General features: G+C 55.7%; 1 protein-coding gene across 1 annotated transcript in view; it reads right to left on the bottom strand.

The window, feature by feature from the left end:
* Window positions 1-24252, bottom strand: part of APC2 (APC regulator of Wnt signaling pathway 2) — a 43492-nt gene extending 19240 nt beyond the window's left edge. The window contains exons 1-7 of the mRNA XM_032791167.2: window positions 24064-24252; window positions 4730-4888; window positions 3767-3857; window positions 1979-2156; window positions 1121-1229; window positions 739-852; window positions 107-184 (exon numbers count right to left, since the gene is read on the bottom strand). Of these exons, the coding sequence (XP_032647058.1) occupies window positions 107-184; window positions 739-852; window positions 1121-1229; window positions 1979-2156; window positions 3767-3857; window positions 4730-4888; window positions 24064-24117 (783 nt within the window). The 5' untranslated portion in view covers window positions 24118-24252. The remainder of the gene's footprint in view (window positions 1-106; window positions 185-738; window positions 853-1120; window positions 1230-1978; window positions 2157-3766; window positions 3858-4729; window positions 4889-24063) is intronic.
* Window positions 24253-24769: the final 517 nt, after the last annotated feature.

The raw sequence follows: 24769 nt of genomic DNA, 5'->3' as shown, positions 1-24769 counted from the left end.
GCACAGGGGCATTGCAAACACAGGACAGGGACTCTGTTAGCACCACCGCTTCCTCCCGTGGGGGCTGCAGCCTGAGGCCCAGCGGACCCAGCTCCTGCTCCGTTACCTGTGGCTCCGACATCTGCACCTGGTCCTGAGCCTCCATCAGCTCCTTGTCAATCTGCTCTAGCCGGGAAGCTCGGATCTGTGGGGATTTAACCACAGAGTCAGCAAACGCCAGCCCCACCGCCCCCTACAATGCCTTCCAGCCGTGTCCCGTGAAAGGATGGGGTCAGGCAGCATGGGGCCCTAGAGAGGCAGACTCAGCCACCAGGTGGTGAAGGGGGACAAAGGAAAGGGGGGGCACTCCTTTCCCAGAGGAGCTACTCCCCCATGCAAAAATAAACCACCCCATAGTAGAACATGATCCTGATTCCTACCCACTCCCTATTGTCCTGTTTTGTGAGTAGGGGGGTTGCACCCTCGTCCCCCCCACCACTACCCAAATTTCTGGAGTGACAGGGGAGAGCCTGATCTCCCCCAGTGCCTCCCATTTCCCATCTTTTTTTGGGGGGTTGTTGCTTCCCAATCCACTTCCCCCCGCACACACAAACACACTGCCTTGCTTTGAGGAGAGAGCTTTGCAGTCTAATCCCTCCCATTACTTGGTTTTGCAAAGGGGGGTTGCATTACTGGGGGAAGAAGGGTGAGGCTGAAGGGAAATAACCCACGGGAAGGGAGCAGCTCCCCTGCCCTGACCTGAGCCCTCTGCACCATCTCATCGGTCGTCCCGAAGCGCTCCTCCATGAGCGAGCGAATGTGCTGGGCCTCGAACTCCAGCTGCTGCCGGATCAGATCCATCTGCATAGAGAACTGGGAGCCGGGAGGAGAGGCAGGGCATGAGGGGAGAGATCCCAGCAGTCTGCCTGGCCCTGCTCTACCCAGCACAGGGTATTCCCTGCAGGAGGCACATCCCATGGGGCAAAGCGCATCCTACAGGGCAGGGGACTCGCTCAGGGCTTGGGCTGAGTCCTCAACATCCCATGAGCCCCTGGGACCTCCCAGCATCCACGTACACCTGGCAGAGGAGGGATCCCTGTCGGCTCAGGACTCAGGCTGGGTCCTGAGCCCAGGAACTCACCGTCTCCACGTGAGGTAGCTCGTCCAGGCGCGTCGAGAGGCTCTGCAGCTGCGTGTAGTACCAGAGCTTCTCCTTCTCCTCCTTCTCAATCTCGCTCAGCAGGAAACACCTGAAGAAGGGGAGGTGGGTAGAGGGCAAGCAGTCACGGACCCCCCACTCCATGGACCCCACCCCCGGTGCTGAGCTGACGCCGACCCAACCCCAGGCCCAGCCAGAAACCTCACAAGGAGGGGGAAGAGCGACAAGAAGAGAGACAAATCCTCTAGGGGCCTCTTCACCAGGCTCTCCCCACACCGAGCCCAGCTGAAGGGCTGGCTAATGGCCCCGGGAGCATCCCAGGCCAGGGCACGCAGCAAGGTGAATGGGCAGAACACTGGGCTGCATGGGATACTGGGTAATGGGAGCAGCAAAGGGGCCCCTTAACCACCCGACAAGCTAAGGCTCAGACACTGTGGTGATGGGGGCAGCACGGAGAGAGACAGACAGGCAGACACCTGGATGTGCTGGGGGACAGACAGACAGATGGGTGCACAGGGGGAGAGGCGACAGACAGAGGGATGTGTCGGGGACAGACAGACGGGTGTGTAAGAGGACGGACAGGCAAACAGCAGTGCAGAGGGAGAGGCAGACAGACGGAGGTCTATGGGCATACGGAGACAGACAGACAGACGGGTGTGTAAGAGGACAGGCAGGCAGACAGGGGTGCAGGAGGACAGGCAGACAGACGGAGGTGTATGGGCATACGGAGACAGACGGGTGTGTAAGAGGACAGGCAGGCAGACAGGGGTGCCAGGGAACAGGCAGACAGACGGAGGTGTATGGGCATACGGAGACAGACAGACGGGTGTGTACGTTTACCTCTCTCTGTCCAGCTCCTCCAGCAGCCTGATGGTGGCTCGACTCAGCTCCCCCATGCTGTCCTTCTTCTGGGGAGCGGCTGAGTGCACGGGGCTGCCCTCGGGGCAGGCGAGCTCGGGCGCCAGGGCGGGAGGCTGGAACTTCAGGTTGTAGAGGCTGGTGATGTCCATCTGCAGAGCTGGGGGGGCAGCAGGAACAAGGTACCCTCATGTGGATGGTGCTCGGAGGAACAGCGGGAACTGCTAGTGGCCCCTGGGTCTTGACCCAGCCCTGGAGCGCTGCTCCCCCGAGAGGATGATTGTAGCATTGCAAAGCATCCCCAAACCAACCTCTGCCAGGATCCAGCCGCTGGCCAGCCCAGCTTCAGGAGAGGGTGGGGAACCCAGGCTACACTGTCCCAGCCAGCAGCCACTTACAGCTGCATCCTCAGCCCCATCAGAAGCCCTGAGGCCTGGTGACAGCTCACACAATCCCTGCCCCTCCTTTCGCCCGGGTGAATCCCATACACCAGGGCACAGGTGGGGCAGGGAACCCTGCTTATCACACAGTCTGGTCCAGTCCACACCAGCAAAAGTCCGCATGGTGGGAGTGGGGAGTGCTAGTATCTTATAATATGCTGCCCCGATACGCCAAATGCATTTCCCAGCAAAGCGAAGGCTGCTCATGGATCAGATGGTTCAAACTCAGTTGGAAGTGGGCAGAGTTAAGGGGAGTTAAGTGGGCCAGCACCTTCTCAAGCTCTGCTCACATTGGGAGGAGAATACGCAGCTGTGTTTGAACAGGATGCAGGCTGGCTCTGCCAGGGAGTCCCTTGGCACCGGGATCGGGAAGGAACAGGGCTGGATATAGGGGCACCTGAGGTGCCAGGCTTGGGGGGTGCCGGACTCGGGGTGCTGCTTTTGTTGTTAGGATCTGTACATCTGTATTTATTCATGTTAGCAGACAAATGTATCGTCTTATATGACAGGGATAAATCATGCATGTAAATTGTGCATCAGAGGCATGAAATGGGCTACAAATGCAATAAAAATTAGGTATTCAAATGGAGGCGGGGGCCGCCACAGGCGGTCCTCGCCTGAGGCACCCTTTGGTCCAGGGCCAGTCCTGGGGCAGTCCCTCAGATAGTGCAAAGTAGGGTAGCCCCACTGAAGCAAATGAAACTGCTTGTGTGTTTAAAGCACACAGGTAGGTGTTTGCGGGATCAGGACCTATGGGTGCATCGAAGGAGTCAGTGGATCATTGGCTTTGGATTCCTATTATTAAATGAACAGCCTGGGGTTAGAAACTCTTTGTCCCTCCCACCCTTGCAACATGCGGCTTCCATGTGTGTAAAGTTAAGTAGAGCCTGATGCATAGTAAGGATCAGGATCTGCTCCAAGGTCACACAGGGAGTCAGTGGAAGATTTGGGAAAAGAACCCAGATCTTCCGAGTCCTGGCCCAGCAGCCCATCCGCTAGACTCTACTCCCCTCCCAGTGCTAGCAACAGAACCCAGGACCGATAACCCCCAGGACCCTGCTCTAACCACTGAACACAACTCCCCAATCTGAGCTGGGGCTGGAACCCCAGAGTCCTGGCTCCAGTCTTCCCCACCATGCAGAACACTGGCCTTCTCGTTTCTTGGATCAAGGACAATTTATTTTCCATGTTGCCCCTGGCCCCCAGGTTCTGGGCTTCTTGCTGCATCACCCCACCGGCCACCAGGAGCTCTGCAGGACTCCCCTTGTGCAGAACAGAATCCCACCTGCCCTCACCTCACTGGACCGGCCACATCTTCGGGCTCACTCACCTTTCAGCTGGTCCAGAACCTCTGTCTGTCCGGAGGACACCATGACCCGGGCCTCTTGCTCCAGTTTGCCCTGAAGATGCTTCAGGACTTCCTAACAAACAGAGGAACACAACACAAACAAGTCAAGCCAGCCAGGCCACTGCAGAGAAGCCAAGATGAAAATGGGCCATGGAGACGGGGCTCCCCTCTTACTTCTAAGGGGGATCCCTGTAGGGCAGGCTGGCTGCACTCCTGGGTGGGTTGTTAACAGCAGGGATCAAGCCCCCACTTACACTAGCCATGGCTGGCGCTGGCCCACAAGCTGCTATGCAAGGCCTCGGCATCACCAGTGAGGAACACGACACCATGCTGCAAGAGTGCAGGTTACACCCATGGGCCCCGGGGATGGGCAAAGAACATTAATTTCCAGGGCTTTGTGCTCAGCCCCTTTCACCAGCTCTTCCCAGCAGCGGGAGAACGAGAGGCGAAGCCGGCTTCGCTCCAGTCAGGCCAGCAGAGGGGTGGGGTGGGGGCACAAAGGGGGAGATTGTGAAACCACTCAGCTCCTACTGCTCTCCCCATGGTCTGACTGAAGCACAAGCTGCGGGGGTGGGGGAGGACTTGAAATACATGCCCCAATGAGCTCTAGTACAGAGCGGACCTGATTAACCCTTTTTTTGGGGGGGGAAAGGGGGAGGGAAAAGAGTCTTAGCTCCAGGTGGGGAAACTGAGGTACGGAAAGGGCAAATTCACTGCCTCACCAAGGTGTAAATCTGAACAGAATGTGGCCCAGAGAAGCACCACAACTGCCTGAGTCAAAAGCAGAGCGGAGGGGTCAGAACGCTGGACCCCCCAGCTGCCTGCCCTGTGCTCTGCCCACTAGGCCCCCCTCTCTCTCCGGGAAACCCACCCCCCCGCCCTGCTGCAGGGCATTGAGTGACATGCTCAGCAAGGGCTGGGCCCTGGGGCTGCCAGCGCCATCACCTTCATGTCCGAGGTCTCATTCTCTAGCTTGGAGAGGTGGCTGGAGTTGTCCTCCAGCTCTCTCCGCAGATGTGTGTTCTCCTTCTTCAGCGCCTCCACCTGCCGCACCAGCTGGTCATATGATGCTGTGGAGCCAGACATCTTCAGCTCCTCCAGCGTCTGGGGAAATAGAGAGACATGGGTGCGTCATCCCTGGCAGGGACCCCTTGCACCCTGGTGCACCGGGTTGTAGGTGTGTTCCAGCAGTGTTCAGCGGAAGCGCGAGGGGCTTGTGCATGGGGTGGGGGGTGCGGGTCCCAATTCAGCGCTGGCTAACAGGAGAAATCCATTACAGATGGGCAGAGGCTCAGATCCCAAGTAAGGGGAGGCCAGGGAAGTACCATAGCAAAAGATGGAGCCCCAGGGTGGTACCTGGAGAGCCAGCCCCTGCCCCAGTCTAAGACAGACCAAGGCAGGGTTATTAGTCCTACCTGTCAGTTGTGGACCTCAGGCCCAAAGAGAGTCAGCGACTTGTCCGAGTTCGCCCAGGGAGTCGGCAGCAGGGCTGAGAACTGGCCCCAGACCTGCATGCTCAGCACCACAGGTGGACGTAGGAAGCAACCGTCCCTCCCCCAAAGAGCGTCCAGTCTAAATAGATGAAGGCCTTGGAGGGGAACAGGAGAGGGGGGTGACTTGCCCAGGGTCACCCCGCCAGCCAGGAGCAGAGCTGGGAATGGCAGGACCCTACCCACTGAGCCACGCTGCCTTAGGACCTGCCCAGTGAGCTCACGTTACCCTGCATCCTTCTAGGAATCATCTCTTCTCTCACTCCCATCTCCCCAGCCAACCTTCTCCCCATCTGCTGCAGCTCACTGACCATCTCCTCCACCAGTATTTCTGCCATGCCTCCCTCAGCCTGCCTGCCCATCCTCCTTGTTCTCCGCTCCTCTTGCTGCAGCATTTTCTGGACGAAGCTCCTGGGAAGGAACTGGGCCAAGGATCCTGCTGGGGGGTGACGGAGCTGCCGGGGCTCAGAGAGCAGCAGGCCCCGGCCAAGGGGATCCTCAGATCAGGTCACGGCTCCTTTGGGTCTCTCCTGCCTTTCCCCCTGGAAGGACACGCCCGGCACGCACCCAGTTCAGTTCTATTTCCTCAGGGTGCCTCACACCTCTGGCCCAGCAGCACGGCTCCCTCTGAAGTCAGGGGGAGCGCTGCATGTGGAGGTGCTTGTAGGACTTGGCCCTCCAGGAAGTGCTCAGGTTGGGATTGAGGGTCAGTAGCGGAGTCATGGGGGATGAGGGGACAAAGCCCAGGGCTAAGGTAGCAGAGAGGCTGTGGGTCAGGTAGGACTGAGGGACATTGACAGAGCTGTGGAGAGCCCAGGGCTGGGGTAGCAGGGGGCTGTGGGTCAGGACTGAGGGGCACCAGCAGAGCTCAGGGATGGGGGAGCCCAGAGCTGGGGTAGCAGGGGGCTGTGGGTCAGGACTGAGGGGCACCAGCAGAGCTCAGGGATGGGGGAGCCCAGGGCTGGGGTAGCAGGGGGGCTGTCAGACAGGCCACAGGGGTAAAGACAGAGGCACATGGATACAGCTCACACAGCAGCTGGCTTCGCAGGCCTAGCCCGTGCTGTTACTCCAATGTGCCCTCTTCTCTGCAGGGCCCCGTCTCGCTCTTCCCACCCCTTCCCTTCCTCTGCAATCACCCTCTTTTCTTTCCTCCTCCTTCCCCCTCTCCTGGCACAAGATGCGGCAGCTCAGAGCTTGGCAGCAGAGGCCCCGTCCCACATCACCAACCTGCCGCTGTCCTGGCGGACATTCCTGGGCCTGTCTCAGCTGGTGGGGCAGCCGGCACGGCTCTCACCCCAGATAACGGAGCTCCCATAACCTCCAGCGTGGGACAGCTAATCCCAGCCTGATTACAACATTAGCACCATTAGGAAGCATTTGCAAGGCAGCATTAGCCCAGCCAGGTTCCCTTATTAGGGAGGGGATTTGCAGTTAGCCGAGCTAATGCAAGGAGATGCAGGTTTGCAGGAATCAGCTGGCCCTGCAATGTGCCAGGCAATCATCCAGTTCCCAGGCAGTGCTGCACTGGCAGTGCCTGGCATGTGGCACCCAGGGGGGAGGAGCTGGCAGCGTGGCCCCGAGCTGGGAGACCGAGGAGTGGGGGGACACCAGTGCCAATCACCTGTGTATGATGCATTACCCAGGCACTCACACTGGCTTCGTGATGCCCAAAGCAGGGGCTGGGCATCTCCCGGCATCGCCTCTGTGCACAGCATCACAGGGCTGCTCAGTGAGGGTAAAGGGGCCTTTAGACACGGCAGTGGCACGAGTCCAACCCCGCAGCCAACACAGTTGCCGTCTGGCAGGAGAGGGCTCAGGAAAAACCCTGGAGTACCCAGGAGCAACAGTGCAACCCTGCAGCAGGTTCAGCCTGTAACCTATGGGCCATTTCTGAACCACACCCTAGTGTTTACTCCCCCCCCCACCCCCGGACACACACACACAGCTGACACCCCCCCGGATCGTCCAGCCCACTTGCCCTAACTAGGTTAAAAAAGAACAGGCGCCCCCCTCCCCTAGCCCAAGCGAGAACAGCATGCACGGGGGAACGCAAAGGGTTAACTCCAAGCAGGCAATTCATCAGCCAGGCCCAGCCACCTGCCCTCCAAGTGACAGGTGACCCTACAACCCCTGGCCCCTCGACTCCTAAGCGTCCCCTTGTCCCTCTCCTTCCTTCACCCTTGAGCACCCTGCACAAGCCCCCCAGAGATGCCGTCTCTCCCCCACACCTGCTCCACTGCCTTCTCCCTTTGTCTGTCTCCCCCCAGCTCTCCTGGGTCCTCTCCCTCCCTCTCATTCCTTTTTCTTTCTTTTCCTTTGGAAGGGAACAACAAAGGATCCTTTTCCCCATCCCACCTGCCCCCACCTTGCTGAGTCCCCTCTGCCTCACCACATACCCGCCTCACTGCAGGCCGTACTGGGGCAGATCAACGGTCCGGCTAGCCCGGTATCGGGTCTTCCGGCAGCAGCCAGAGCCAGGTGCTTCAGAAGGAATGACCAGAACAGGGCAATTATCCCCCGCCGTCCAGTCCCCTGTGCCCTCCCTCCCCTGCTCACCCCATATCCCACCCCGCAGCCTCCCCTATCCCCTCTAACCTCCAGCTCTCAGGGCTGCCCCCAGCGCCTTCTCCTGCCCCACTGGCTCTGCGTCCCAGGCCAGGGCGTCCCGGAGGACCTGTCTTTGCACTCGTTATCCCAAGGGCCTGGCCGGCAGGCTGGGGGGCATCCAATGTCCCGGTGCACGCTGCATGTTCGGCCCTGTCCCAGGCGCCTCATCAATGTTCATTCACCGGGGGGGGCTTCCGTGATCAGCTAATTTCCTAGCAGCCCCAGCTCCACCCCCAGCATCTCCACAATCCCAGCAGAGACGGCGGCTGGGCTTTGTTTATCACGAGCAAGCGCTGGGCATGTTCATTCCTTCACATGCTGCATGGGGGCTAGGAAAGCAGCCCCCTCACCAGCCCTCCTCAACTGGAGCATGGGTTAAAATTACTTTTTGCTGCTGCCTCTGAGGGTGCATCCCCCTCCCTCTGCCTGGGGTTCGGCACCGCATGGGATGCCCCGGGGGAACCCTCAGAGGGGAGGAGTTGCAGGGGAGCTACCTCCACCCCAGTTCAATGGGCCTCAGTCCTAACCCCAGGGGGCCCCAGCAGGGCCCAAGGGGAAGTTTGGATTCCTGCTGCCCCATTCAGCCCTTTGCCACTCTGCTGAGGGGGCAACCAAAGGGAACCCTTAGGGGTAGGTTTGCAAAATTGCTCAGCACCTAGCAGCTCCCACTGAGAACAATGGGGCATCTCTCCCCTCCCCCACCAAGAACAATGGGCATCCCACTCCCACACTGAGGGAAATCTGGCCCTTACCAATAACCGGCACTAGTGGGTCTTTGTGATGTATCTGTTGGAAACTCAACCGAGATCAGGACTCATTCACCCTGGTGCCACCAACAAGCCACTAGATGGTTTTTGCACAGCCTAGGTTTGAACCAGAATCGCAGATGTGAGCAGCCGGGAGCTGCTCCGGTGCCCCCGAACTGAACAACGGAACAAAAATTGAACCTAAAATACAACACACACACACGCTCACTCGCTCTCTCTTCGATCGGGGACCCACGACAGAAAGGTGTTGCTGCCCAATGTGTCAGCTGAACCAAGAGCTGGGTGAATGGTTCTTTCAGCCACGACTTAATTAGGATTAAATAATTTTCCTGTGGTAGCGGCCAGGAGCCCCAGTCACCCCCTAGGCGCTGTACAAGCACACAGCAAAAAGACAGTCCCTGCCCCTCAATGCTCACCATCTCCCCAGCTGCATTCCTGTATCACCTGCCAGCCGAGGCTCTCAATGCACTGTGCACGTCAGTAAGCCGCTAGGAGGTAAGAGCCATCAATGAGAGCAGGGGGTGCTCAGCACTCCTTAAAACTCAGGTCCCATGGCTAGAATTTTCAGAGGGGCTCAGCATCCCCAGCAGGGCCACACTTTCCCAAGAGCGCCGCACGTCGGGTGCTAAGCCCTTGGAAATCTGGCCTCAGTGTCTCAAGTTGGGCACCGAAACCCAGTGGCCTCTTTAATGGACATCAGCATGAACTGCACTAGGCCAGCTGCTGTTCCCCGCTACAGATTTAAATCCACACTGCCCACAACGGAGTTGCTCTGGTTTTACATCCGTGTAAGTGAGATCAGAGGCTGGCCCTTTGCGATTACCTTTGCACAAGCGCCTGGAAAGGCAGAGCCATCTTGCGTGCATGAAAGGGTCACACCCTGGGGTCTCAGATAATGGGGACAAAGGCATTACCAGGTAGCCCGTGGCGATTGGATCGTATGAGCGGGCAGAGGAATAATCAATCATGCTGGTTGCTCAGGACTCTGCGTCTGGGGGACAGTTACCATGGTAGCTGCAATGGTTTCACACGGCTCCCTGGCTCTTGCGAGAGATTTTCATGTGGGTGCAGGACCCAACAGCTCCCCGTGCGAACGGGGAGACCATGGGTCCTTTATTGTCCTCCATGGGAACTGCAGGGTGACATGGGCATCCCCACAAGGAGAGCAGCGCGAGGGGGTGATGGGCAGTTCTAGGGCTTTAATAGCACTGCAGGGTCATTGCTAATGGCGCGCCGGTGGTGGTCCATGCAAGACTCCTTTGTGCTGCCCAGGCTGCAATTTCCCGTCTCGATGCATCAGGATGGCAGCCGTATGGGTCGGGCTTTGAGCTGTGACATTCCTGTTTCCCTCAGAGCTGGTGGCGTTTGCTTGCTGCCCCTTGGCTTCGGCGTAGGGTGTCCTGGAAGAGCTCGCACAAGGCCAGCAAGAGAGCAGGACAATAGCTGCTTCCCTGTTCCACGGTCAGTGCCCGCTAAACGTCTGAGCTTGCCAGAGGGCTGGTGAGCGGGCAGCAGCTCACGTGCGCCTGTGTCCCAGTGTGTCAGCGCACACGTGTCTCTGCACGCGTCACAGAGCACGGGCGTCTTTCAGGACGTGGGTGCTACCCACTAGGTCTCACGGTGGGTGTGCGTCCCACAGTCTCTCTCGGGGTGTGATTGTAGCCCAGTCGGATTGTGCGGTTGTGCCTCCGAGCGGGCATGCATGTGGCTTGGGGCGGCAGCCGGCGCCTGGGAAGGAGACGGCCCGTGTGCGGTGCAGTGGCGGAGTGCAAGGGTGTGTCAGTGCACCCGCGTTTCCTGTTCCAACACTGGACATAAGGAGGAAGCAGCCACAGCTCAGTCTCCTGGCCCTTCACTAGGCGCACATGTGAGGAACTAGCCCTGCCTGTGCCTTGGGGCAGCGGGGAGCGGCCAGGATTTAACTAGACTGATGTAAAGTTGCGTTAGTGCTCGAACCTCTGAGAGAGCCAGACGCTGGTGTTATCTGCCACAGCTGGGTTAACAGCCAAGCTTGCAACACCCTCCCCCACGGAGCTGCCCCCGGATATGGATTCAGGTCTAAGGCTGTACCAGTGCACAGTGTAATGGGGATAATGTGAGCACCCTCCTTTGTAAAGCGCCTTGAGATCTGCTGCTGAGAGGCTCCAGATAAGCTCTAGAGAGGGTTATTCCAGCGATCCAGAGAGTCAGACAGTAGGACCAGCAGCAGCAGAAAACCCCCTGGTAGTGGGGCCGAGGCAGCAGCCAAGAACCCCTCCCTCCAGCCTGTAAAACCACGACGGACGCCCTCGCATCTGACCCACCAGGGGCTGCTCCATGGACCTAAAAGCACAAGCTAACGAATGAACCCTCCTCGGTAGGCCTGTAACACTCACCTGCTCTGCAGGTGGGGCACCAGGGGGCACTGTCACCCACTCATCAGTGAACTGCGCAAGGTCTCTCCCAACTGAGATTCAAGACCGTGCAGCTCAGTGAGTCTCTCAGGTGGTCTGTCATTTAACCAGAGCTGCTGGGGAAATTCACTGGTTTTCCCCTGCAAAAAAGAAAAAAATACTTCTACAAAACTCAGATGTCTTGGTTTCTTTTCTGTCTGTCTCCACATTTCAAGGCCAAAAACATTCAAGGAAAACAGAATTTTCTTTCACAAAATCTCTGCTCCGTCAAAACGCCCTTTCCTGTTTTAAAACCCCTTTCAGTGGAAAAATTCCAGACCTGCTTGACTTAGGACCTATGACCCAAGGGCTTCGAACTGTTCTGCAGACATCAATGAGTTAAACCTCGCAACAGTCCTGCAGGGAAAGATTATCACTCCCATGTGACAAAGGGGGAAACCGAGGCATAGATCAGTCTCTGAGGCAGGAGTCCTATGTGTCAATCACTTCCCCCACCCTCTCCTCGCCACAACTCAGGGGTCCTGGCTCCCAGACTCCTCTGCACTAGCCACTAGACTAAACTCCCTCTCCAAGCCAGAGGAGAACCCAGGAGTCCTGACTCCCAGGCCTGCCTCGCTCCCCACCTCCCAGAGCTGGGCCAAAGCTCCCGATGTCCTGTCCTCGACTTCTGTGCTTTAAACACCTTCCATGCTGCCTCACAGCAGTGCAACACCATCTGGTCCTCCCCAGTCTGTTTGCACTTTGGGCTCCCTTATCCTCTTCCCAATGTCCTTCCCGAGCCGGCCAGCTGGCCCCACTCAAGCAGCTTTGCCAAGGCAGAGATAATGGGCCGAGGGTTCCTTTAAACCAGAGCCAAGCCAATTCCCCACTAAATAAATAAATCATAGACAAGCCCCAATGGGAGACAAAAGACTCCGCGGCTCTTTGAAGCCTCATGAATCTCGCGAATGTGGGCGATTCCCATGCGCTGCTGAATAAATCATGGCAATCAGGAAAAGCCATGGAGATGCTGCCAACCGGGCCAGCCAATCACAGCCTGGCCAAGGCTCTCTGGTTGCTATGGTGATAGCCAATAGCACCCCAGCAGCTGGAATATAAAGGCAAAGAAGCTTTCCATTTCTTTTCCTGGGCTCTCGACCAGGCCATCAAATATAGATGCAAGTGTGCTTGTTAATTCCAGCTCCGTCCTGGGTTTCTGGGCCCAGCTCAAGACAAGAACAGCTCTTTGGGGGCAGGGACTGTCTCTCACTGTGCGTACGTACAGCTCCTAGCATAACAGCCTTCTGATGCCTGCTGAGACTCTGGGTGCTACCGTAATGCACATAATAGAAGGATGTCAGTATGCAAAACTCCACGAGCTACTAGATGCAAGAGGCTATTCGTGGAACCAGGAATGCTGATCTAAAGCCAAGTTTAGCTCTTTGGGGCAGGGATCATGTCTTTGTCCTGTGTTTACAGAGCACCAAGCACAGAGACCCAATGCTGGTGTCTCACTTTACACACGCAAGCTTCAGAGGGAGCAGGATCTAGCCGAGCCGTCATTAGGCTGACATAAAGCAGATGGGTCTGAGTAAAAACCAGTTCAGTCCATCTCCTAGTTTCCACTCATAATACCCGCCTATTATGTAGTGCTGTCAGTCATTAGATCTCAGAGCACCACCTTAGAGAGGGGAAACTGAGGCACAGAGAGGGGAAGTGATTCACCAGCAGCAAAACTGGGACTAGAACTCAGGTCTCCTGACACCCAGGCTCTGTCCTCCAGACCACATGGCTGTCCTCCAGCTAATTGGGTTTGATAGCCAGGTGCAGACAGGACTGTAAGTGGGTTGCTACGAAGCCCAATCAGGAAATCATAAAGACTTTTATGTTAAAGGAAAATTGGGAGGGGGGTTGGGGACATTTCTCCTCCTTGGCACAGGGACTCTGTCTGAGTGCTGCACCATGGGCATTAGAAACAGACAACAAACAATAGAATGCAATGGACTTTCCACCACCAGAGTAAAGACTGCACACAGGCAAGTGGCAGAGGACTCCCCGCAGGACAGCCCTCCCTCATATTGCAGCATCCCAATGGGTCTGTTTGCTTCCAAGGAAGGATTTAACAGGAAAACAAGAATCCCCGTCCCCCATCACCTTGCATGCACCCTGTGCCCATGGCACACAAAGCCCCCTCCAGCCAGCCTTCCCGTCAGCTGCTTTAACCAGCATGTGTCTTTCTGGTTCAGCGGGCAAACAAATTATTTAGGTGCCCCAGGTTTCCGGCTATGATGGGAAATGGGGTGTGACTGTGGCAGTATTCCCCCAGCCTCGGCTCCTCCATTCCCCCCCAAACTCCATCCCTGGAAATGCTACCACGCCTGGGGGAGGAATTCCTATAGGACACTCCCTAATCCCCACTCTCTCCCACAGTCCTGTCTCTCCTTCCCCACCCCTCCTCCACTTTTCCTCTTTCGCTCTGTCTTTTTCTCTTTCCCCCATTCATTCCCTCCCTCTCCCTTCCTTGCTTCCCTGTTCCCCTGACTTCCTGCATTCCCCCCCTCATCTTTCTGAGTATTCAGCCCTTCATCTGATCACATGAGTTGACCCCCCGGAGTCTGTTTTAACGGTTCTCATCTCCAGATAACACTTGTTCATGCACCATCTTAGCTGGCACGAATGGCCATCGCTTCCCTGAAATCAATGCAGCCATGTCAATTTACCCCTGCTGACCACCTGACCTCTCGGGCCCAATTCCTCATAGCCCCACACCTGGCCCAGGCATTTACACCAATCAAAAAAAGCATAACACGCGACCAGCTCATCAAACCTACATCCATTGTGCACTGGTGCATGTGAGCGCATAAGGAGACCTGTGCCTATCATCGCCTTGTTCCTGCAGCTCCTTCAGCCGGCAGACGCCCACGCCCAGAGAGAGAAGCAGCTCAAAGAATGAGAAACATCGACGCTAGAGTTGGTTTGGATTGTTTCCCCTAAACCGAACGCTTTTAAAAATCATTCCCACATTAACCTTCATACCAACCCCAGCTCAGCCGCAAAGGGGCAGAGCTCACACAGAGGGAGACTGCAAATGAACACTGGCTGCTGGGCAAATGTCCCATTCCCAGAGGTAGAAGGTAGAAGCCAGAGTCAGAGTCCAGCTGGGGCATGCGCAGGTTCTAACGAAGCAGGAGCTGCACTGGTGTTTCCTGGGGGCAGGAGTGTGTTGAGATATTTACCAGGGATCCTGAGGACCTCCCAAGCTTTGATGGCGTTTTCCTTTCCTGTGCTTGCCTTTCGCACAGCAGGGGAGATGGCCCAGCGCACGCTGACATCAGTCTGGAATCTTGTGGTCGACGTCAATAGAAGTGGGATTGACCCCTCTTCTGGGGGGGTGTAGGCAACTGGTTTTAAATCAGGGCTGGGGGCGGAGGGACCAATTTACAAATCAAAGCTGCTGAATATCACTTGAATGAGTCATTTCGTACCGTGGCAAGATTTGTCCACTTCAAATCAAGTGAGATGGATGAGCTTCTGTTCCGCACTCAGCGTTTCATCTGGGCATGAATGCAGTCCCAGAAGAATGCAGGGCTGGGTTTGCCATAGCGGGCATTACCCCACTGGGGTTGAGTGTTCGGATTTGCTGGGCTCCTTTGAACATCTGGTCCTTCGTAGAGCCAGACATTTGTAGGGACTGACATGACCGCCGAGTCCGACCTCCTACACAAGCCAGGCCAGAGTACTCCACCCAACAATTTCTGAGTCGATCCCACAATGACTGTTGGATCTGCAGCACCTCTTGGGAAGACGTCCACTTGTGATTTAGGGGCTTGAAGTGATGGAGACATCACAACACCACTAAGTCAATTGTTGCAAGGGTTAAAAATGTGTCCCTTATTCCTAATCTGAATTTGTCTATCTTTTGCTTTTAGCCATTAGATGTTAGATGCCTGTTCCTGCTAGATAAAGAGCCTGATACTAGGGAAATCTCTTCACCACGTAGGAACTTGATCAGGTCACAGTCTTAACTCTCCTTTGGATAAACTAGATAAAAAGCGTTTCTCACTCGAAGGCATTCAAACCATGTCAGGAAAAAAAATATATTGACTCCTTTTTAATTAGCTTCGATTCTCATCCTAGCATCCTTCTGTCCTTGGCCTCAGATGCTACCGATGGCAGAAGCAGTGACAGCAGAACATCTTATTTCCTTCATTTTGCAACATCATTTTCTTTAATGAAAACAATCCAAAGTATTCGCTTCCTCACCCCACTCACTAGACAGGCACAGATTTTATGGCCAGAAGGAACTGTTAATCTGACCTTGTTGCATAGCAGAGGCCAGGGTGAATAATGAAATATCCGCAGGATAAAGAGGGAAAATGAAAACCCATCCGCTTCTTCTTAAATCATAAAATTCAACAAATTGTGCCACAAATTTCACTTTTTTCCCTTAGTAAATATTTGATCAATCATTATCTTTGGCCCCCTTGTTATTCACCCCTCTGAGGGCTCTCGTTACCAAAGGAAGGCTGGCCTCGTGACTAGGCTACTGGATGGCTGACTAACAAGATCTAGGTTCAAATCCTTGACCTGCCCGTGACCTTGGGCAAATCACAGCTGCCCAGCACCTCAGCTTCCCCACCACTAAAATAAGGGTAATAATTCTTCCTGACCTCACAGGCTAGAGGAGAACTGTACCTTGGGAAGAGGCAGTGTTGCCTGGGCTGCTGTTTCTCCTCCTACCCTTTGTCTGTCACACTTAAGGAGCTCGTAGACTCTTTGGGGCAGGCCCAGCCCCTCCCTGAGTGCTGGTGTGGCATTAAGCACTGGAGCTCTGAACCACAACACAGATAACAATCAGCTGGATTTTGCCGGCACGCACACAGCCAGTTTTCCTTGCCATGCTCCAGCCCTAGTCCAAGCACTGTGTCGTGTGATTCACGCCGTGCTGTAACCGCTTGGCGACTCTATAGCACTTCCCGGCCATAGATCTCCAAGAGCTTTGCAAAAGCAAGTCACTATCATATCTCCATTCTACAGAGGGGAAAACTGAGGCATGGACAAGTTATCTCCACTGGGGGTGGAAAAGGCATAAACTGCTTGATGTACAGCCAACAGCCCCATTTGCTTCTTCTTAGGTCTCCCGGTCTGCAATGGGTGTTTTAGTCTGGGGGAACCTGAGTGAGTCAGAGATTTTTATGGCTGGAAGAGACCATCGGATCACCAGTCACTCCTTTCTTAAGCCCAGTGACGTATGTTTGGCTAGAGCATGTCTCCCAGGCTGGCATCTTTCCAGAGAAGCTCTAACATTCGCTTCAGCAACGCAGGACTCTGCTCTGGACCAGAAAGTGCATTCTGAGCATTGGAGCTCACTTCTCAGTGCAGCCAGCACGCACGTGCACTCCCTCTCGCTTGCTCAGACACACACAGCGACAGGCTGAGCCACTGGAGCTGGCTTGTACAAGCCATCTGAGACCTGTGTTATTTTAAGGTTCTCATCATTATAAATTAATGCCATGTTCTCCCCAGAGGGGGATTTAATTCTCAGCAGCTATGTAATTCTTCACACCTTCCAAAGGCAACTCATTGCAGCACAGACCCAGAGGAACAAGTGATCCTATACCCATGATTAGATCCCCGGTTCCAGCCTGATTCTTCCTGTTCTGGTGCCGTATCTGGGTGCCAGTTATTGTCCCGTTTTATAGCTTGGGGAAACTGAGGCAGTACGGGACTTGCTCAAGGCCACTCAGAGTCAGTGGAAGAGCTGGGATTAGAACTCAGGGCTCCTGTGCTAGCAGCACTAGCTGCTCTGAATGTTTCCCCCAACCCTTTTAGATCCCTCCCCATCTTTCCAACTACAGGTTGGAAGCCAAGGGAGGGGGAAAGGCCTTGGGGTGAGTCATTCAAACTGTAATAAAAAATACTGGACAGTAGAAGCAATTGAAGTCTAACCCCCCATGCACAGGGGTAACTGCAGGGTTTATGCTGCCATAGGGAGACTCCCACAAGTCAACAGCACTTGGCTGGGACTCAGGAGACCTGGGTTCTAGTCCCCAACTCTCGTGTGCCTCAGTTCCCCCCCCACACACAATTCTTTCCTATTTAGATTAAAAGCTTTTTGGGGCAGGGGCTCTCCCATTGTGTGTATGTGCAGCACCTAGCACCATAGAGCCTGGATCTCACTTGGGACAGATGCCCATAGTAACTCCTCATGCTGCAATGGCCCTGCCCCCACGCAGGCTTCAGCACCATGGACAGGACCCAGGGTCTCTTCTGGCCAAGCCACATCTATGGAAGAGGCCAGTGGCATAGCTGGAGGTAGAGTGTGGCCCTGTGGACACTCACACACACTTAGCAGATAATTAGATTGGCCAAGCAAGATTGAGAACACAGTACAGGAAGCAATGTGAGGCTCGTTATTTCACCATAAGTGGCACTTTATGCAGAGACCTGACGTGCACCTGGCCCAAGGAGCGAACAGTCAAGGGCCTGTGGCATGGACAGTGGGATGTAGTGACCAGAGCAGAGGACTGGGAATCAGGACTCCTGGGTTCCATCCCCAGCTCTGCGGGGGGTGTAATATTCAGGACATCTGGGTTCTGGTCCCAGCTCTGCCATCAACTCGCTGTGTGACTATGAGCAACGTCTTTCCCCCTCTATGCGCCTCAGTTTACTTATCTTGTAACTGTGCAGGTTCTCAGGGAAGGGACGGTGCCTCATCACCTGACTTTGGCCAAGTGTCTCGACACCTTTGACGTAGAGGTCACGAGCCAGGCACCCGGCAGTGCAGATCACCTCCTGAGGACCTGGCTCAGTGCTGTTATACACTCCAAACGGTTAGGATAGTTTTGGGGAAACATCAGCCAGGAAATCAATTAAGAGAAATGGAGCCTGCCCCCCTGCAAAGCCCTTATGTAACTCGGCAGCAAGCTCCCAATGCCGCTCCCGGCCCCCACTGCCAACCCAAGCCACTAGCCCTTATCTGCCATCAGCCGCTGGCCTCTGTCCCAGCAGAACCCCAGGACTTTGCCAGCAGGGGGAAGAGACTCCCCTCTCCCCCTGCCCTACAGCTGATCAATGCACATAAAAAAAGCTGCTGATTTCCAGGGCCAGATCCCCAGCTGGTGCATGGCCCCATAACCCCACCGAACTCATTAAAGGTGACGATTTACACCCGCTGAGGACCTGGCCCCGGTTCTGAGTCTGGCACAAACCTGCCCCTCTGAAGCATCTCACGGCACCCAGCAATACAGAAAGGGACCGAGCATTAGCCCTACGCACAGCAAGGCCCAGGCTTGGCAGGGCCTAGCCGAGGGCACCCTCTGTGGTGACAGCCCTCTCGACAGCGACCAGCGGAGCCAGGCCATGTGGACCTGCCAAGACACTTTCTGCAGAGACCCCTGTGCCATCTCCATGGGCGAACAGGAATTTCATTCTCTCCTGCCCCCACCCCCCGGGACTATCAGGGCTCCACTGACACTCTGGTTACCTTCCCCAGACCTGGAGAAGAGCTCTGGGAAGCTCGAAAGCATCTCTCTTCCCCCAAAAGAAGCTGGTCCAATAAAAGGAATCCCACCCCTCCACAACCTTGTCTCTGTCTCAGCCTGGGACCCACACTGCAAACACTCCCATGTTCATTTCCAGGAAGTCTAATTCCCTGTTGCCCTGCAAGAACCCAAGCGACGGTATCCTTGGATACTCAGCCAGGCAATATTCCTGATGAGGGGTAAAATCTGCTGATCCTGACTCAAAGACTCATAGGTCAGAAGGGACCAATATGATCATCTAGTCTGACCTCCTGCACAAAGCAGGCCACAGAATCCTACCCATCCCCTTCTATAACAAACTCCTAACTTATGTCCGAGTTACTGAAGTCTTCAAATTGTGGTTTGAAGACCTCAAGCTGCGGAGCATCCACCAGCAAGCGACCCTCGGGAGCCTTCCTCTTCACCGTGGAGATCTGCCAAGGCCACAACACGTCACCTTGGCCCACGGCTCTCACGTGGCAATGGTCCATTTTAATCGATGCAGCACAAGGAAGGGAGGGGAAACCAGTAGCATTGTGTTGATTGGCACCTCCATGCGTTAGAATTAAAACCACTGCTAAGGACTTAGGTCTATTCTGCACCATCCCAAGGCTCAGGAGTCTGAGCTACCAGCCCAGATGTTGTGGGGAGATTACTGGGGTGGAAAGTCAAAACATCTGTGCAGGCTGCAGCTTCCCCTTGCTTAGCCAGGAGCTGCCTTTGTACCCAGCTGGGCATTTATAGGGAGGGGTGGGTGCGAGGTGCTTCTGCTGTCGCCTGGGCCTTCTAGGGCGTAGATCAGGAGCGAGGGGGAAGTAGGTGACTGGATGCAGATCATCTGCCTCCATCTCCTGTTGCTACAAATTCGGCCAATAACAGGAGTTTCTTCCCTACCTCTCCCAGCCTTGCGTCCCAGGGGAGCTGGTTAGGTCCCTGCAGGGTTCACCTTGTTATGGGACCGTTGATCCTCAGGAGCCCTGGATCAGAGGGGAGCTGTGGAAGAACAGGAAGGGTGCCCTCCCCCCACTGGGGATCCCAGGGGAGGTTTATTCTGCATCGGGATCAACCGGGTGGAACGAAGAGTTTGTGACAGCGAACGAAGGGTGAATAAAGGCGCAATCAGCTGTGCCATCGCCCCCCCTGGCTGCGAAAGGCAGCGGTTTGGCCACTCTGCTCCCAGCAGCTGCTGTCACACAGATGCCCTTGAGAATGGGGTGCAGAGAGCTGGGTGGGGGGAGAAAGGGAGAGGGAAATGCACAGCGAGGTTACAAAGGGGTATTGCAGGACGGAGCTGCACCTGCTGTTGCCTGGCTTCAAATTAGTGCAGGTCAAAACTCAGACCCATACCCCACTGTCACCCCCTGGGGCTGCCTCCAGCTCAGACAGGCCAGCAAGTGGGGGCTGCGTGGGTGGAGACAGAGGGGCCGGGGGCTGCAGGAACAGCAGAGAGCAGAGGACAGTCCCGACGGGAGAAAAACAGCATCTCAGTCACAGCAGCCTCCCCAGCAGGTCCCAAGGGGCATTAAACAGCATGTTGTTACCAGCTCCCGCTCATTGAAACCGGAGTAAAGGCTGGTTCCAGGAGAAGGGACCCATCTGGGGGAGCGAGAAACCCAATAACCAGCAGCGCAAACAGACCCAAGGGAGGGTTTTCCAGAGAACTAGCCCCACCCACCTCTGAACATATCCCAGTCCGTACAGCAGGGACCATTACGAACTAGAGGCAGCTCAAAGCACCCTCTCCCCCACACCAATAAAGCGAACGCAAGCCTCTCCGGGAGCAAAGGCAGCAGCAGAAGGGAACAGAGAACCCCACAGCAACCAGGCCTGGACGTCCGGGTTCTCCCCAGCGGCCAGTCTCCAAGGCACAACGGATGGAGGCCGCCAGAATGAAATAACGAGGCCACATCTCATGGAGGCAGATCCCGCACGGATGGCCCTGCTGCAGCACCTAGCAACCCACTGAGATCCCGGGGATCTGTGTTCATTTTGGATCTGGTTTTGCTCTGAGATAAACGAAGCATTCAGGGATCAGGACCTGCCTCAGGATTTTATACATCCACAAATCACCAGAACCACACCAGGAACCAGAATAGATCCTTCCTCTCGGCGCACACCCCTGGGCAGATCTGCATACGCCAGCCCCTGCTCTGGGGGCAGGAGACCTAGTGGGAATGATTAAAGGGAGGAGAGATAGGAGAGGACATAGGAAAGTGAAGGGAGGCAGCAGGCCAGATCCTGATCTCAGGGACACTTGGGTGAATCTGGAGTCACTCCATTTAACTCAATGGATTTAGGGCTAGATCCTGATCTCAGGGGCACCCCAAGTCACCCCCCTGACTTCAGGATCTGGCCCTCATGCCCAGTGAGGCTGGTACAGATGCAGAACCACCCCAGATTTGCACTGGCATCCCCGAGATCAGGATCCAGCCCCCAAGAGGAGATGCAGCACATTCCAATTCTGCTTTCAGTTACCTGCACGCAATCCCCCAGAAGTCCACGGGAAGAGAGGGCAGAACTCGCCCCAGTATGGATTGTATACACAAGAGAGAAGAGGTGCTAGAGAAAGACCTAGGTGATTTAGGCTCTCCATTGGAGGCATCCCTGGTCACTGCCTCAGTTTCCTCCACCACTGCCTCAGTTTCCCCTCCCAGCCTTTATCTATCTGGTCTCGTTTAATTGCAAGTTCCTTGTGACAGGGACTGTCTCCTACTGGCTCCATGCAGGCCCCAGCACAGTGGAGCTTCTAAGTAACGATCTAGTATGTTTCACAGCGCACCGTCCAGCCCGGATTTAACGGCCGCCCAGGGGAGACTCTTCCACAGTCTCCGAGATCTCACTGCCAAGATCAGAGTCCAAGCCCCCAACCCACATCGAGATTCTCATTGTGCCCAACTTCTGTCAGATCTCCCCTGCGCCGGCCCTGCCCCTCCCTCTCGCCAGCACCTGCAGATGCAGCTATGAATGCAGTGGAAACCTGAGAGCCAGGAAAGATCTATTCCCAGGGAACTAGAACAGGCCCCAGACTGTTTCAGGGCAGGGCAACGTACCACCTGCAGGGCTGGCTTTTGATTAGGGTGCTGGAATGGAACCAAGGAAAGTCATTTTGTGGGGCGAAAGACTCCCCCAGCCAGGCTACTGAACATGTTTCTGCTGGTTTTCAAGCCTCCCCTACGTTTCCCTGGCTTCTCACGAACCTCCTCGCAGCAAATATGGGGCTGGGACAGGCCAGGAACTGAAGAATAGTGGAGATGTGGAGTGGGTATAACCCCAGAGCAGAGAGGGGCAAGAGACAACAGTGCCTGGGCAGCAGAGGGGAAAATAACTGGGGGGAAGAGGACTGGCTGCCTCCTATGCCCTGAGATCCCACCTCTTAACCACGCCTGTCCAGCCTGGTAAGTGTCACCCAGAATCAGAGGTTCCATTAGCACAGCAGCATCGATTCACCCCAAACAGGGAGGTGGAGGCAGAGCCCTCTGCCTGCTCGTCCACGCTGTGGAGAGAACTGCCACAAGGATATGATGCAAGAAGCTGTTTAAAATCAGCTGCCACTGTCCCTCAATCCTGACCTGCTGCCCCGCTGCTATCTCAGTCCTGGGCTCCCTCCAGCCCCCAACCCCCAGCCCTTCTGGTGCCCCTCAATCCTGACTCACCGTCCCCCTGCTACTCCGAACCTGGGCCTCCCCTGACATTCCCAACACCCAGCTTTGCTGAAGACCCTCAGTCCTGCCCTGCACTCCCTCGCCTCCTCCAGGCCCCTGCTCCCAGCAAGACGCCAATGCCTTGGAAAAGCTAATTTGCAATGAAATTCAGGGCAGTCTCTCCTGCCCAGCTCAGGCAGTCTCCTCACAGGGACGTCAGAGACTCTGCATTCCCAAATGAAGCCAGACACCAAGCCCAGGTTTAACATTCTGCCCTTCCCAATTATGCACCAGCAATACTGAACTGGGCAGCACAATTAGAGACAGCAGCCCCTGCCCCCCTCCCATGAAAACACCCCCTGGATCTAGGAGAGACATACAAGGTCCAACCATCAGCCACGACTCAGGCCTCCAAATTTCAAAGCAATGCTGCCAGCAGGCTTTTAGGGGGCGCTGCACAGCCAGGGGGACTGTTTGACGTCTCATCACAAAAGACGGAGGCCCAGACCCCTTGCGGTCACTAAGAGATCCCCTGGCATTTCCCCTATGAGTCAGGAACCCTGGCGTCCTAGCTAGATCCCAGTGGGGGGGTTGGGGGAGGGCATTATGCGCTCCCTGAAATTCCCTGCATTGAAGAGACATGTTGTGCCATGTGTTTAGTGCAGCGCAGCTGCTGAGCTCCACCCCAGAGACAGCTGCAGCTCAGCGTGTGTGCGCGGGGACGGTCTGGGATGCTGCTGGATGAAAGGCAATACGATATCAGGCCAAATTCCTTCCTGGTGTAATTCCATTGGAGTCGGCGGAGTTACACTCAGGATTGAGCTGACCCATCGTTGTGATTGATGCGCGGAGTGGGCAGGCTGTGAGGATAAGAGGATGATCAGCCAGAACAACAGACCCCTGCATCGATCCAGCTCCGCCTGCACCCGCCACCTGGTCACCTCCCTTTCCCCCAGCACAACAGACCCCCCCTCCCCCCAACATCCCTGCAATCCCCCAGCCATGGAAGCTGCGAGCTGTCAGGAATCCAGCAGAACCCGGCCATGCACCCAGCAGCACCGTAACCCTCTGTGGGAAGCCCAGATGCCTTTTCCCCCACCCAGAGTTCATAGCTGCGTGGGGGGATCCAAGGTGCAGAGCCCTCCATGCGGAGGCGAGGATGGAGAATCACTGTACAGATGATGGAGCGATGGATAAACAAGGCAGGCACAGTGGCCGTTATGGGTCTCTCTGCCTCTCCAGACAGACCCTCCCCTACCAAGCAGCATGCGCAAAGCCCGGCTGCAAGGCCCACACTAGCCCTGCTCTGTCTGTGAAGCAACCAGCGCCGCTAGAAAAGGCACCCACACCTTGCCATTGTGCTGAAGCCAAGGCTCTGCCTCCCGCTGCAGGGAGCTTTGTTTCCATTCTACAACTCTCAGGGTCCCCACTGAACCTGCTAGATCTGATCTGACATCACAGCACTGGGTCGGCCTCAACCTGAGCCAGGACACGCATTCTGCAGCCACGTTCCCCCCGAGTCTAGGCACCTGCCCACGCCATGGAGGAGGAGGAGATGACGATTTCGACCGTGCCCCAATCTCCCTCAAAATAAAACAGAGTGTGGAATGAAAGCCCCACCGCGATTGCTCCATGCGGAGACTGCAGTCCCATAATGTGCCCCCCACCATCTATGTCTCCTGCAACAAACCCTCCCCCCCAAAACCCCTGCAGCTTCAGGGAGGATGCTGCTGACCCTGCTTAATATGCAGCTCAGGTTGGCAGCCTGAATATACAGCTACCAGCAGGGGGGAAAAACACCATTCCTTTTCTCCCCAACCCGCGTCAGCTGGCTTTGCCAGCCGATTGCACCTGAAATATCCGTCGCCTTTTGCTTTACCTCATCTCCAAAGAAGGTCGAATGCAGAAAGGACAGGAACCAAAGCAGTCCCATGTAGCCTGCATCCTGCAGCAGCTGACGCTGTATCTGTCTCTCTCTGTCTCCTCCTAAAGGGCTGGGTCCTTGGAGTGGAATTTTTTTCACAAGTGCCGGGCTGCCAGCCCTAGGTGGCAGCAGATCCCATTTGGCTCCAGCTATTAGACCTAATGCAACAGCAGTGAAAACGGAAAATTCAAGTGTGCAAGGCTAGCTAGCTGCAAAGGAGCGTGAGCCTTGGAAAAAGATGGGGGTGGGCAATAAACAAGACCTGAAGAGACAGCAAGGGAGACGTCGACAGTGCCAGAAGTGTCAGGGGGACAGCAGGTCACATCTGAAACAATCCCATGAAAATACACAAATCTCATCGCAGACTAAGCAGGGCCAGTGATCAGCTGTTCTCCACAGCCGCAGGCCAAGAAGAAATCAGCTAAGTTTCCAGCAAAGGAGAATTAGATTGGATATTAGGCAAAACTTTCTGACTGTAATGCTAGTTATGCTCTGGAAAAGGCTGCCTCGGGAGTTTTTGAGAACAGGTTGGACAGCCACTGCTCAGGGATGGCCTAGGGTTACTTCATATTGCTTTAGCCCATGGGGTTGGACCTCTTGAGGCCTCGTCCAGCCCGATATTCTTATTATTCTATTCTGTAAACGGACAAAAAAAATCTTT

The sequence above is a fragment of the Chelonoidis abingdonii genome, chromosome 11 (genome assembly GCF_003597395.2).
Source record: "Chelonoidis abingdonii isolate Lonesome George chromosome 11, CheloAbing_2.0, whole genome shotgun sequence".
Lineage (NCBI taxonomy): Eukaryota > Metazoa > Chordata > Testudines > Testudinidae > Chelonoidis > Chelonoidis abingdonii.
The sequence above is the reverse complement of the archived record's forward strand: the minus strand, read 5'-3'. Positions and strand labels throughout refer to the sequence as shown.